Raw genomic sequence first — 13,580 nt, forward strand, 5'->3', positions numbered from 1 at the left:
GCGCACATAAGTTTTATTATAATAGATGGCCACAAAAAGTATTGCAGAAAATTCTCAATTAATATAAGTTTGTTTTTAAAGACCAGGATTTTACATCAGTGAGAGAAAGCTAAAATGTATATTCCCAGTAATTGAATGTTATAACTAGGGCAATTATTTTTTGACCTAAAAAACGAAAAATTTTGACCTACAAATTGAAAATTTTGACAAATTTTGACCTTAAAAAACTTTTTTTTCACAAAATTTTGACCTATGAAGAATTCAAGTAGTTAAATTACGCATTATCATTCAAAAAGTTAAAATATGTCTAGGCTAATCTAACTAGAGTGAAAGAATGTGCAAAAGTCTAACAGAAGGGCAAAAATCTGAACATAGACCTAACCTATTCTGAAAAGGGAATGAGCTAATTAAAAATCACTGCCAAAAAACTGCAGCCAAGACACAACGAAAAATTACAGTTGTATAAACGAAAGATACATGAAGTATCTAAAGCAAAACCAAAGCAAGAGCTGCACCTAACCTGCAGCTGCCGTAAAATGACTTGGGACCTACCAAAATTTTGCACGTTTTGAGGTGTGTTGAGCATCACGCCATATCAACCTAATTGTTTTACTCACTTGATGGTTTATGATTCGCAATAATTGGGGCAATGAGCCAATTACAACAGTATAAAGTAAGCTACAAGGTGTAAAATGAATATTTCACTGGTAGTGCAACCTCTACAACACCACGACAATGCAGTTTGTAAACAATTTTAACTTTGTAAAAAAATTTGACTTTGTAAACAATTTTGACAATTTTTGACCTATTCTAAAAATTTTGACAAAATTTTGACTTTTTTTGACAAGTCAAAAAATATTTGCCCTAGTTATAACCAATCCAGTGATGTTTTTTTTTAGACACCAAGTAGTTTTTTTCTAATTCTGACGAGAGAGCATTCAATGAATAGAAATATGTTGGTTATTTTGTTCATCTGTTCCTCCATATTGTGCTTGTCAAAAGCAGGTAGGAAACTTTTACGACTAAGTCACAGGATCTCCAACTGTTGATCATAGAGATTTTTGGAATAATTCGGATTACAAGCCATTATGTTTGTATAAAGTTTGTTTTTATTTTTGACAAAGAAAGCAGAGAAAAAAATGCTTTACTACAACCTATTTAATTAGTGCCTTCTGTACTACAACTAAAATACATGATAAAAATGACCACACTGCAAATCAATGCTCATCCCAGGCTTATATCAGCAGTTTTAAATAAAAATATGTCTGTAAATCCACAAAGCAAAAAGTTTTATGCATCCAACAACATGTTATTCTGTGCTTATAAAAAAGCGTTTTTCACAACAGAATGCCCTCCTTATTCCACGTGCTCAAAGAGTATGGACACAATCACTCAAGTTCCTGAAACTGTGTCATATTTTGAACAACAAATGACATGGGGCCGAACCTGGCACATCATGATCCCACAAGGTTCTGGAAATGTGATGTTATCATTCAAGGTACAGTCAAAAGTAAAGCAGCATTTGTGCAAAAGACAACGGATGCTGGAGTAAAATTACACTGAAGCATTGCACAGTATTTTAAAAGTTGATAGTTAGACAATGTGTATGAATATAAATCTACCTTTAAATTTTTCAGGATTTTTTTGCAACACTTTCAATTCAAGTAACCCCCTATCGAAACTCAGTGCCATATGGAACAGAATATTACAATGGACAAAAAGATTTTGAAATATATTATGAAAATGTGAACATGATTCTTATTTTTGCTCCCATACGACTTCACCCACGTGAATTACCAAAGTTTGTGCTTAACTACTATGGTAAGGGCTAAGATTTATCACAAAAGTATATTCAACCATTAAGCATGTTCACATTAGCGGAGCATTTTACCCTCAAGTTTACTGCAGTTTCTGACATTCCGAGTAAATTTTTACACTAAAACGCCCTATGTTTACATGATTAAATATTTACCCTATTATTTACCCCCTTTGCTGTCCTAGGACACCCATAAAACATACTAAAGATAAAGTTAGTATTGAGTAGGTACAACAGACAAACAAAATAATTTTTTGCCTGCCTGTTTATTGTGTAAGCCAGTAGTTCTCAAACAGTGTGTCCTGGAAGGTAGCCAGGTATGCCGAAGATATAAAATAGTTAAATTATTTACAATGATCCCTAATCATTCCTTACATTTCTGCTTACACCAACACCCAAAAAAGGCAACATACTTCACCATGAAAAAAATTTGCCAACATAAGAGAAATGGCATTGACTTTAACAAAAATAAACACAACTTTTTCAGCTGGATGCAAAATATATGAGCCTGACAGCTTTGTAATAAATTCAACTGACCCATCAATGTTGTCCACAAGTTGTTGGATTGTAAAACCATCTACAGTTACCAAACAAGCCCATATCAGTTTATTGCAACAAGATCAAACATTTGAACATAAAGTCAAGGTAAGTAATTTAAGTGAAGTATGTTTTGTAAAATTCTCTTACAGATTTATTTTGTTTGCATTACTTATGTGTCCACTTTTTCTACCCAGATTATAAAAAACAACTTACTGAAAACATTCTAGAAATATCAAATAAAACAAAATTAAAACTATTTTGTGTTTATTATCTGATAACAAACATCAACAACATCATTGTTGTGCAATTTGTCTAATAATTCTAGAAAAACAGTTGAAGTAGAAAATATGTTTTTAATTTTAGATCAACAACATTCAGAGCCAAAAAATGATTTTAATTTCAAAAGACATGACCAAAGCAGTTTATGCTTCATTGGAGATAGATTCAACTACAACATTGTTAATTGAGTCATCCTCACCATTGTCAAAAACCAGCCCCAAATTCCTGCTGTCTTTCAATGGTGAGAAAACGTGTTTGATGAAAACAAACTTAACACATGAGTACCAAAAAACTTTATATAAAAGTTATTTAAATGTCAATCAAAATGAGGAGCAAAAAAAACACTTGTAAAATTACGTTGAGCTGAGACTAGCATGCAACATACCAGGTTACAAACAATTTAAAGTTGACTGATTATCATGGAAATCACTGAACTACTATCCCAGTGAGATTTAAAAAAGCACAAACTTTTGACAATAACAGTACTTAATGCATGTTTACAGTTGGTTGTTCCATATTGTCTGACAATGAAGGTATTCTCAATGTGACTAACAGTACAAACAGTTTTGGACAAAAATGCTGGATCCTTCAACCTAGCAGTGACATTCAAAGTTTTTATATGAGTTTGAAAAATATTCAGATCAAACATGGGCAATACATCCAGGTAAATTTTTTACTTGTCCTTGGCATGTACAACTATGACAAATTGATTATGTCTAAACCCAGGTTAAAAAAACTAATCAAATATCATGTTACAGATCTCTAAACTTTACTCTCCAGAAGAAGGCATTTTCATACGAAATCCAGCAAAAGAGTTGACACATGAAATCAAAACTGACCAAGCTCTTATCATAAAGAGCACTGCAAACAACTTCATTTTACATTATTACAGTGAGCAAACAAATACTAACTGTTAACAATAGTTAGTTAGTTCTAAAGTGTTTCAAAGAATTTTCTGTACACAAAGTATGGGAAATTAGAAACATAATCTTGAATAGAATGAAACTACACTATTTATGAATTGTATGTTGTACCTGGTTAACAAAGGCAAAACTGTGGCAAAATGAAACTATAACACAATTGTTATTTCTGCAGTGGGTTGTACTGTATTATCCGATAATCAAGGAATTCTAAAAGTACGGGGAGAAGAAAACAAAACAAAGTGTTGGATTTTGAAACCGAACTCCAATTTCCAGAAAATTTATCTCAGTTGGTGGAATGTTACCTTACAACCACAAGAGGAAATTCAGGTTAAAACTTGTTTTTTTACCATTGCAAGGGTTAGAAAATTTTACCAGTTATGGTGGGTTTTCAGATCAAGAGAAAAACACAATAAAGCCAAACACGAACAGCAATAAATGAAATCTACTATGAAATGCTAACACAGAACTTAAATGCTGCAAATTTTCTCAACAAACTACCATTCTTTCACAGATTTTGAATGTCTACTCTTCATCTGGTGGGATTACTATTTCAAATTCAACAAAACATTTGACACATGATATTGAAAGTGACCAAGCAATAAAAATACAGAGCACAGCAACAAAATTTAAATTGACATACTATTGTAAGTAAACAAGTTGATTTATTAACAATTTAGAAAAGTGGAATCTTAGCATCTAGTTGTAATTTAAGAAAACTAAATACCCGAAGTAATTTTCTTTTATTGGTTTGTTGTATTTTGCAGCAATGACAGGAAACGACACAGAATGCCTGAAGGTAAATACCAAGAAAATCTTTTTAGAAAATTGTAGTGCTAACCATAATCGTTTTACTTTAATTTAATACATTTGCCAAGTTTGCCTCCTAGAAAAAAATTCGAAACAGAAAAATGTGTTAATTATTAAAATTTTTATTTTTATCACATAGAAACAAACAGAATGTGAGAAAGCTGAGCAAGAGGCTTCAGGTTTTTCTGAGGACGAAACAGTATGTAACACAACATGCCCAGCATACGAAGCAATGGTCCAGCAAGAATTGCGAGTTTCATTGAACATAGAACTTTTTCCAAAATCAGTAAGTTCCTCACACTGGTTTGTACATGTATACATTCCAAAAAAAGGTTGATATGATACAGATTGGTTGACATACAATACAATGTTCTCCAACTTCGAAAACTTTCAATAGTAGTTTAACTTAATTAAACGTAGCTACCAAGAAAACTTCCCCATCAATACTTTAAATTCTGTTTTGTTATTTATTGTTAATTTTGGCAATCCGAGTGCAGCCTAGCAGCAGAAAATAAACCAATTTTAATGTGCAAAAGTACAAACAAATTGCAAAACTGTTAAATATGTTTTTAGGGACTTTCTAATGATGGTGGTGACACTGCAGAAGGTAGGAACCATGGTGGTGGAATCTATAATTTTCACCCCTGTCTAGTAGGCCTTTGTCACTGTCCAGCAAACCGTTTGAATAAACAGAAGTTTTGTGAAGCAAACTGCATGAAAGGTAAGCAGTGTCTTACTGTATGCTGTTGACCAATGCAAATGGTTGGTTACCAATAGCATTAAACAAGCATTAGAAACATTCTGAAAACCTTCCCAAACAATCTAAGATGTAAACATCATTTGCATGCAATAATTATACAAAAGAATCACATAGGATTTCAATATGTCAAATCAAAAAACATAAAGTCATGTATTGATTTATATATTTTTTGCAGAGAATGTTTGTATACGACACTGTATTTATGCCAAGATGGTATTCTGTTTTAAAGCAGTCGTTATGCGAACTGTGGAATTGCTATGAAGCAAAACAACCTGGAGCAAGGATAAGAACAATTGTAGTGTTGACACAATGACATCAGATCATTATGTTTCTGGTGTTTGCAGAAATTGCCTAAAAGAATTGTATTTATTGCATGTAATTTCAAGTTCCTTTTATTAAGTGCTCATTTAATATTTTATGTTTTATCTGTTGCAATATTCGTTTAAAGTTCTGTTTAGTTAAAATGTTCATGATTTAACTGCAAAAGTAAATGTGGTTTATGCCAATTGACTAAGAGACAAAAAAGTAGGCATTTAGAAATATAAGCACTTAAATAAGTGGGCGGATGGGTCAGCACAAGTGAGCAAGAAAACATTTACAAATAACCGTTTAGTAGCTCAAACAAACTTCATGACTTTAAAGATTTTTAAAAAGATCATAAGCCTAGCCAAAAATGCTAAGTATGTCAAAATCAAAATTTAATCCTTCTTTGATAACAAATTGCGGCACCAAATATGATCACAAACAGAACTTCCACACCTAGCATTGACATCAGCACAGACCACACAGAAAATGATGTGAGGTCCAGTGACAAACAGATAATAAGCATGATTGATTGACAAATTATGACATGGGAGACATGGAACCATCTGGGTGGTCCGACAGCTATGGAGTCAGTTGTGAAATTTTGGCATTGATTGCAAAGTGTGTTACATTGTAACATTTAACAAACTAGTAAGAGTAATCTAAAACAGGCAAATCCTTAAAAATAAAATTGCGTAAGTACACAGAATAGGGTAACAAGAACATGACGAAATTCTGGTTTCCGTTTGGTGGTGAAACTCAGTCTAATCATTCAATACATGTTAGTCACTGTTTTAAGGGTGTGTGGGTGTATCATAAACAGGGTGAAAACACTTAACAAAGATTTATAAAAAAAGGTGTGACAGTTCTAAGTTAGTGTTTAAAAATGAATCACACCAAAAATAATTAGTAGCGATGCGGTGGGCCCTGCAGGCATTAGCACGCCCACATTAATAAATATGTTGACATGGGATTCGGTGGAAACCAGTGCAATGTGCAGCGAGAAAAAATGGACCAGACGATGAAATTGTTAACTTTACTTGAGGGCATTTAATTGATCATAAATATAATGATAGCACTGTTGATTGGTGTGTGGTAAAAAAGTTGGGTTTTTGAATAGTAGTATCTGTGGCTAGTTAGTGGTAAAGAATTTCATTAGTTTCAGAAATTTTATCATTGATAATAATAGATAAGATCATGTAAGAATTGGATTTGCATAAAAAGATATTAAATGAATTTGTGCATTAAAAATATTTTACTGGTCCAAATTTAAAAACTTTTTTTTCAACTGTGTTTAAAAGCATTTGCCCCAGACAAAACTGAGAATATACTGGTATATCCTGCATTACACATTTTTAGAAAGAAAAAGGGAAAGTGCACAAAAATATTTCAGAGCATGGTATTGCAGTTATTGCAATAATAAACAAAAGTAAATGCTATTGAATTTATTGTATCATTGTGGACAGGTGCAGACAATAGTAATAGACATGACATAGATTTAAGAACAGATAAGATTTCAAATTTGATAGGTACAAGAAATATGTGAAAAATGGGCCCTGAAAAAACAGTTTCTTTTTATTAAAGTTGGGGTAGTCAGTGAGTTAGTATGGCTAAAAATTGAAGAAATAAAGTTTTATTATTTTGCACCAATGTGGAAATACCAGATTATATTTTCTAAGTTTCCAATATTTATTTAATAAAAAATAAATTCGTTCCAATGCAATGAGTCAAAACAAAGGAGTGGTCCAATATATGTGCAAAATGTCCTCCAGGTGACCATATTATGTTGATGAAACAATTTCAAGAATCGATGTGACGCAGCATGTTTAGAAAATCCACGATAATCCGGGTAATTAAGTGCGCAGTTCTCACGCACTACCTCATAGTGCCCTGGTGATCAGGAGGTCACGTAAACCATCTCCGCTCACCACCAGGACATATTTGCATGGAAACAAGAATTATTTAATGATCTGTTATGGTTTTGTATTTAAATGAATGTCTATGCATGCCGCGTTGATGTCAGTGCAAAAGTTGGCAGAAAGTTTTTGATTGAATGAGCTAAATATAGCACAGAACATGCAGGTTTTGAGTGAGCAAAGGTTAATTTACACCACAAAACACTAACTTGGGTGATTATGAGATTTTATTGTCTAACACGACTCGGCGATCCAGAAATTATATCATGATGCATTAATGGGTTACATGGGTTGAAATACTGGAGTAGACAAATCAAATTTAAATGTATCCACATGGATTAACACTGGGTTAACATTTATAGGAACAAAGAATAGGTGCATAGTCTTTATTTCCCAAAAAGTCTGTGAAAAATGTATTTTGTCAGCCTGTGCGTGATTTTTGTTCTTGGAAGTGTTGCAATCCTTGCAGAAGCTGGTAAGTTTAAACTTATTTTTACTTTTGATATTGTATTAATACTAAAAAAAATGTTCATAGTACAAAAAATAACTTTTGCAAATTTATTAAGCATTTTTGTGGATTTATCGCATTATTGTGCATCAAAGCAATGTTTGTTTATAAAAGTATCTCCGTATCGTAAGAAGATTAACGTATTTATTTTTCGCAGCATGTTTACCAAACACTATTTGCAGTCGTGCTAGAGACAGTGTGATCCAAGCAGACAAAGATGTGACAGCTGTGGAAAAGTTTTATAACAAGGGTCGAGCGTGGTACATAAAACCCTCCAAACTTCCAACTAATGTTCTCCTTGCATTTAGGGTAAGTGAGAAGTAAAATAAAAAGTGCAAAAATAATTTTGTGGTTTATCAGTTTAAAATTATGTTTTTCCGTAACCTTCTATGTATCAATTTTAAACCAGACAAAAACACTTTTTTACAAATTAGTTTCGTCTTTTTGCACAAAACTCTACAATTAGTTTGGAAATTTCAACTCACAAAACTGGAGTCAAAAATAATAAAAAAATGAACTGATTGTATTTCAAATAAGGAAATAATAAAAACTGGTTTCCTTTTAAAAACTGAAATGACAATCATCAGAAAAGGTGTTGCAAAACAACAAGGTGTGACAAACCACAGCAAACCTGGTGACACTTCATTAAAACCACAAGCCAACATGGAAATTGCTCAACACATGTTTTGAAGTCAAGGCCCTAATTAAAAACTGTGTAAATGAGACGAAACCTGCGACCTCAAATGGAGCAGTTCAATCGTCCGAAGTGCCTGTGGGCAGTCAAAACAAAGTGCAAAATTACAGAGTTTATCTCAGCACACGCCTGAAACTTTGAATCAAAGCAACAAAACAAGACCGCAATGATACCTTACGAACAATATCTCACTGTGAGGTGGAATTTCAACTTTGTAATTTGGTGACAAACCTCACCTGAGAACCAATGGGTTTGCCAGGCAATTTGCAAACCATAACCCACAATTCGCATGAGTGCAAATTTAAAATGCAACCTTGCACAAAGTTTATGAATAATAAAAGTTACTACTAGAAATGGCAGCTTCTTTTAAAATGAATTCATTTCATCTTTTAACATACAACATTAATTGAAAGAAACATTTTGTGAAGGATGCACCTAATCATATGCATACTAAAAGTTTCAAAGCCTAATTGGATCCAGCAAATGTACATAACAAGTATATAACAGTATGCTTTGAAAAAGCAAGTTTATGATTTGAAAACACCAATAACAAACAATACTAAAGTGGCAACAAACCATATATATAATCAACAACCATATCTGATACTAAGTGGGTGAGGTGTAATTAAAAACTTGATTTAAATAAAACCGAAAATTGCAAAATTGACGGCAGATCACACTAGTAATGAGCTTTGCAATCAGTTAGCAGGCCATGGAAAAAATATTAGACACGAACGTCAAACCCAGTTATTACCAACACATTTTTGTCTGATATTGTGCTACACATCACAAACTCATGCCGCCCTGTTCACAACAAAGCTTATAATTACCTAACATGACTACAAACCAATTATATAGGGTATTTAATGCCCGGATGTATCATGACTGGTACAAAATTTAGTTGCATGGTAACAAAAATAAATTATATTAAAAAAATATCTTTGATGTATAAAAAAATGAGTTTTGCTTTGGAAAATAAAAATATACTACATAATTCAGTCATTAGGGACAGATCCAAATATTTGTATGGCACAGATCCAAATATTTGTTTATTGGGACAACATGCGTTGAATTTCCAGTAAACGATGCCAAAGTGCCAAACCCAAGGTCAAATTTGGTCACATACAGATCGACCGATAATGTTTGACTGTAACAAACAATAAAACATTGATTTAATTAGGATGTTTTAGTGATTCTTGCATGTTTCAGAACTTGCAAAGTTGCCTGAAAAGTACTTTCATGTTTTTTTCAGGGGTCAATAAATAATTTAAATGAGTTTAATTTGTCAAAAATTAAACAGGCTTGAAACCAAATTTGCAAATCAAAGTTTCATGTTTATGCAATAAGCAACACAAAATCAAATTCCACCAAAACCGGCTTAATTTGCCAAATATACAACAATGTACCACTGCATTTTTACTCCTGTAAGATAGCATGTCTTGGTGTTAAAGCCCTAGGGGAACACCATGTTTCACAAAAAATCCACTCTGTGACCTTGATATGGTAAAAAATGCAAGGTTGCATTACTTGCAAAACAATACTCTTTGTTTGTTTTATGTAAAAGAGACAAAAAATATATTTTTCTCTCGTCATTTTTACACAGAAATAAACATTGTTGTAGGTTAAAATCAACAAAAACATATTGTCAGGTGTAAGTAGATAATTGCTTAAAGGGCATTAATTGCCTGTGGTTACGTTGTTTCACATTACTTAAATAAGGGTTATTTGGAGATTAAATCTTAAGTGTTATTAGGCTGACGCTGCACATCTGTGGTCTTCTGACATTATAAACTTGATTTGCCCCACAGTAAAACCACAGGCAACCAGTTTATCAGAAGCGCAATGTGATAGCAAATATCAAAACAAGAAAAACCGGCCATGAACTCTGCTCAATGTTGCAAAAGAAATTGCTGACAAAGAGGTTTTTGCTTCAGGGCTCCAGGGCAGATTTGTTGCTGCCACGCAACCATTTTATGAAAATTGTTTTCTATGTTACAGAACTTAAAAACAAATTGAAAAACAAACAAACAGAGACATGTTTTCAATTTTCAGAACTTTTCATCTGCTGGGTATGGAGCTGTTGTTGTGATTACGTATCACAGTCAAAAAGCAAAAACCACCCAATATTTCTATGGTGAACTTGGAAACTTTGAAGCATTGTGTCAGGATGTAATTGGAATCATTATCTATGTGCCAATTAATTCACCAAAAACCGCAAACTTCCGTCTCAACTACTACTGTAAGTTTTAAAATTAAATATGTTAAATTGTACAAGGGCAAATATGCTTTCTTCGTTTAAAAAAACGGCTCATTCTATCCAAAGGTGTTAAATTATATAGCTACAGTTTGTCATAAAGTGTAAGGTGGTAAAAAAAACTACAAAATAAACAGCAATTCATTTGGGTGGTTTAGAATATGGACAAATTCACACAAATTCACACGCAGCTTAACATGGGTCTATAATTTCCTTGACAGCTGGCTGTGAAGTGTTGTCAAGTGCACAAAGTCAGGTGAAATATACAAGTGGCGACTTCCACATGAAACCAAATGCTGCTAATTGCTGGTTGATCCAACAACCAACCGATTTAGAGGAGGGAAGAAAGCGACTTTATTTTACTATCAGAGATCTGACTTTGCAAAAAGGAGAGGAATTTGTGGTAAGACTAGGGTTTGAAATGTTTTCACTTCCATTTTTGTTTAACTTAGATTTAAGTTTTTAAACTGACCTTCTACTGCTAAGTTGAAAAAATGTTTTACATGCTTTTTTACTTAGTAAACTTTTGCAAGGTGTCAAAAACAGTAATGAACTGTAGTTGTTTTTACCATTATTTGCACATTTGAAAAAAAACATTGCTTTTGATTTTTTAAGTCACTAAATATATATTTTTTTAAGATTTGGGATATCCACACGTCACAAATTGTCGGATTTTATGACAGTTCAAAAGCATTTAGCACAATCTCTGCACAATTTAACTCAACAATGTCAATTATGATTGAAATCACCAGCAAAAGACATTCACTTGTGGATAATGAGTCAAAGTTTATGCTGACTTACTACAGTAAGTGGTCACACAAAATGTTGGTATATTAGCATAAAATTTGGAATTAAAAAGTATAATGAACTTGTTCAATGGTAAATAAAACATAAAAAAAAATTATAAAACGTATACACACTGTCAAACAGAAATTATTTTTTTCAGCCATGTCTGGAGGCGACATTGACTGCATTGAGGTGAGTAACTTGACACTAATGACAAAATAAAAATGTTCTCTGTCAATTTTACAATTTTACCAGCCAAAACTTAGATAGTTGAGATGCATTTGGCAGTACACCATTGTTGTTTATTGTAGAGGAAAAAGAAATGTGAATCTTCAAACAAACAAACTGTGGGTTTTCCCAAATGCAAAGAAAAGTGCGAAGCGTTTGACACAATGTTGCTGGAAGAATATGGAATGGATGTAAGTATTTCTAGAATACCCAACCAGCTAAAAAAATCCTTTTTTAGGTTTTTGCTTTGTAAAATTGACCTGAAAAAATCTATTTCTAATTGCCTGAATAAACATTGGCAATGTGTATTTTGTTTTTAGGGTTCAGAGACACTAGCAAGAGCAGGGCCACGTTTTGGGGTATTTTTCAACCAGTGTCCGTATGTAAGGTCTGCATGCAAGTGTGACCCTGAAGAAGTGGATCACAGATCATTTTGTAACGAGGAAATAAAATGTTTTGAGCGTAAGAAATGTGTAGACATTTTGTAAAATATGCTAATCACTTGCATGATAATGTAAACCCTATTTTTTATTTAGTTCTCTTTGCGGTCACATTGCTATCAAACTAGGTTATAGTATTAGACCAGTGCTCTTGTTGTGCGAAACTCATGCACCCTGTTTACTTAAAATCAAAACTTTTGACATAAATTAACGTAAATCCGCACTCTGCACAAAACGTCTTTTGACATAAATCTCAGACATCTTTTGACACACCTTGAAGAGTACTGTATTAGACCACTTGGGACCACCCATATAAATTTATTGATGCACACTGTCATCTAACAAGATGCGTGGATGCACCAAGTCACTCATAGTGCAATTCTGCCACCTAGTGTAACAAATTTGCTGGGTTGACAAGCCATGCCCTAATACAGTGGTTCTCAACCGCCGGTCCGCAGACCGGTGCCGGTCCCCGTCCACTTTACTGTCGGTCCGCCAAATATGTTACAATTTTACATCTCAATTTAATTTTTTTAAATCTCAAAGAACCGTATTTAACACATATGATATCAAACAGACAGCAGCAAACTTCTCAATATTGCAAATTTCATATTTTGGGTTGATTTTGAAAGTCCACCGGTCCGCAAAATTTGTTTAGAAAGTTTACTGGTCCGCCAACTTAAAAGGTTGAGAACCACTGCCCTAATAGTTATGGCAGTAGAGAGTACATTGTTTAATTCTCAAATTTATGTTTTTGCAGAGGGAGGTTGTAGTTATGCATGCATCTTCGCAAAAATGGTGTACTGTGCAAAAGAGAGGTTTATATCAGCAATTCAACTGTTGTAACAACACACAACACTGGAAAATTTTGAATTATGCTTGATGTACAAAAATTCTGGTGGAGAATTTGACAAGATGCACTTTGTTGATGTATGCCGACTTTCTAAGTCATTTTTTTTTGTAAATTTCTTGCTTCTTTTTTGAAATTTTTTTCATTCATTTGTGGAACCGAATGTTTTGTTGCAGTTTTCAACATTTGTGAATTTTAAATGCAAACCCCCCTACAAACATTTGTGAATTAATTGTTACCAATGAGAATTGTTTTTAAACACATGCAGCAATGTGAAAAACTTTACACTTCTTTTCCTTAAATCACAAGAGTCCACAGCTGTTTAAATGTTTATTTAATTTATTCTTGCACTGAAGAAGAATGTTTAAAATGTGTTGTGTTTTATTGTACAATTTAGTAATGAATTTTTCTGATTTAGAAGAAATTGTGAGGTAGTTCTGGAGGTAATTTTTCCCAAAGTTAATATGTAATCATGT

At 33.0% G+C, this 13,580-nt stretch overlaps 3 protein-coding genes across 4 annotated transcripts in view; 2 read left to right on the forward strand and 1 right to left on the reverse strand.

Annotated features, from left to right (window-relative positions):
* The window catches only part of LOC145206387 (AP-1 complex subunit beta-1-like), a 42,899-nt gene that overhangs the window by 12,606 nt on the left and 16,713 nt on the right, over window positions 1–13,580 (reverse strand). The window lies entirely within an intron of this gene.
* Window positions 268–5,631, forward strand: LOC145206435 (uncharacterized). Of its 2 annotated transcripts, none has more exons than XM_080078523.1 (13): window positions 268–1,005; window positions 1,347–1,498; window positions 1,638–1,821; window positions 2,304–2,461; window positions 2,720–2,876; window positions 3,139–3,299; window positions 3,394–3,526; window positions 3,731–3,885; window positions 4,070–4,202; window positions 4,323–4,354; window positions 4,505–4,651; window positions 4,939–5,086; window positions 5,301–5,631. In XM_080078523.1, exons 1-13 carry the CDS (start codon window positions 942–944, stop codon window positions 5,384–5,386), a joined length of 1,710 nt encoding a protein of 569 aa, XP_079934649.1. In that variant the 5' UTR covers window positions 268–941; the 3' UTR covers window positions 5,387–5,631. The 2 variants fall into 2 exon arrangements, with proteins under 2 accessions (XP_079934649.1, XP_079934650.1); XM_080078524.1 differs by lacking the exon at window positions 268–1,005 and adding an exon at window positions 1,015–1,090.
* Window positions 7,688–13,454, forward strand: LOC145206626 (uncharacterized). Its single transcript, XM_080078537.1, has 9 exons — window positions 7,688–7,819; window positions 8,010–8,161; window positions 10,599–10,785; window positions 11,022–11,203; window positions 11,440–11,605; window positions 11,747–11,778; window positions 11,898–12,005; window positions 12,135–12,276; window positions 13,015–13,454. Exons 1-9 carry the CDS (start codon window positions 7,756–7,758, stop codon window positions 13,098–13,100), a joined length of 1,119 nt encoding a protein of 372 aa, XP_079934663.1. The 5' UTR covers window positions 7,688–7,755; the 3' UTR covers window positions 13,101–13,454.

The sequence above is a fragment of the Phallusia mammillata genome, chromosome 1, assembly GCF_965637545.1.
Source record: "Phallusia mammillata chromosome 1, kaPhaMamm4.hap1.1, whole genome shotgun sequence".
In the NCBI taxonomy this organism is placed as follows: domain Eukaryota; kingdom Metazoa; phylum Chordata; class Ascidiacea; order Phlebobranchia; family Ascidiidae; genus Phallusia; species Phallusia mammillata.

Excerpts from the sequence above, each read along its gene's own strand:
- LOC145206626 (XM_080078537.1), top strand. The coding sequence starts at position 7,756 with ATGTATTTTGTCAGCCTGTGCGTGATTTTTGTTCTTGGAAGTGTTGCA. Across the intron at positions 8,162-10,598 it reads ATGTTCTCCTTGCATTTAGG|AACTTTTCATCTGCTGGGTA; the intron begins GTAAGTGAGAAG and ends TTCAATTTTCAG. Across the intron at positions 12,277-13,014 it reads GGAAATAAAATGTTTTGAGC|AGGGAGGTTGTAGTTATGCA; the intron begins GTAAGAAATGTG and ends ATGTTTTTGCAG.
- LOC145206435 (XM_080078523.1), top strand. The coding sequence starts at position 942 with ATGAATAGAAATATGTTGGTTATTTTGTTCATCTGTTCCTCCATATTG. Across the intron at positions 1,006-1,346 it reads ATTGTGCTTGTCAAAAGCAG|AATGCCCTCCTTATTCCACG; the intron begins GTAGGAAACTTT and ends TTTTCACAACAG. Across the intron at positions 4,203-4,322 it reads ATTTAAATTGACATACTATT|CAATGACAGGAAACGACACA; the intron begins GTAAGTAAACAA and ends TGTATTTTGCAG.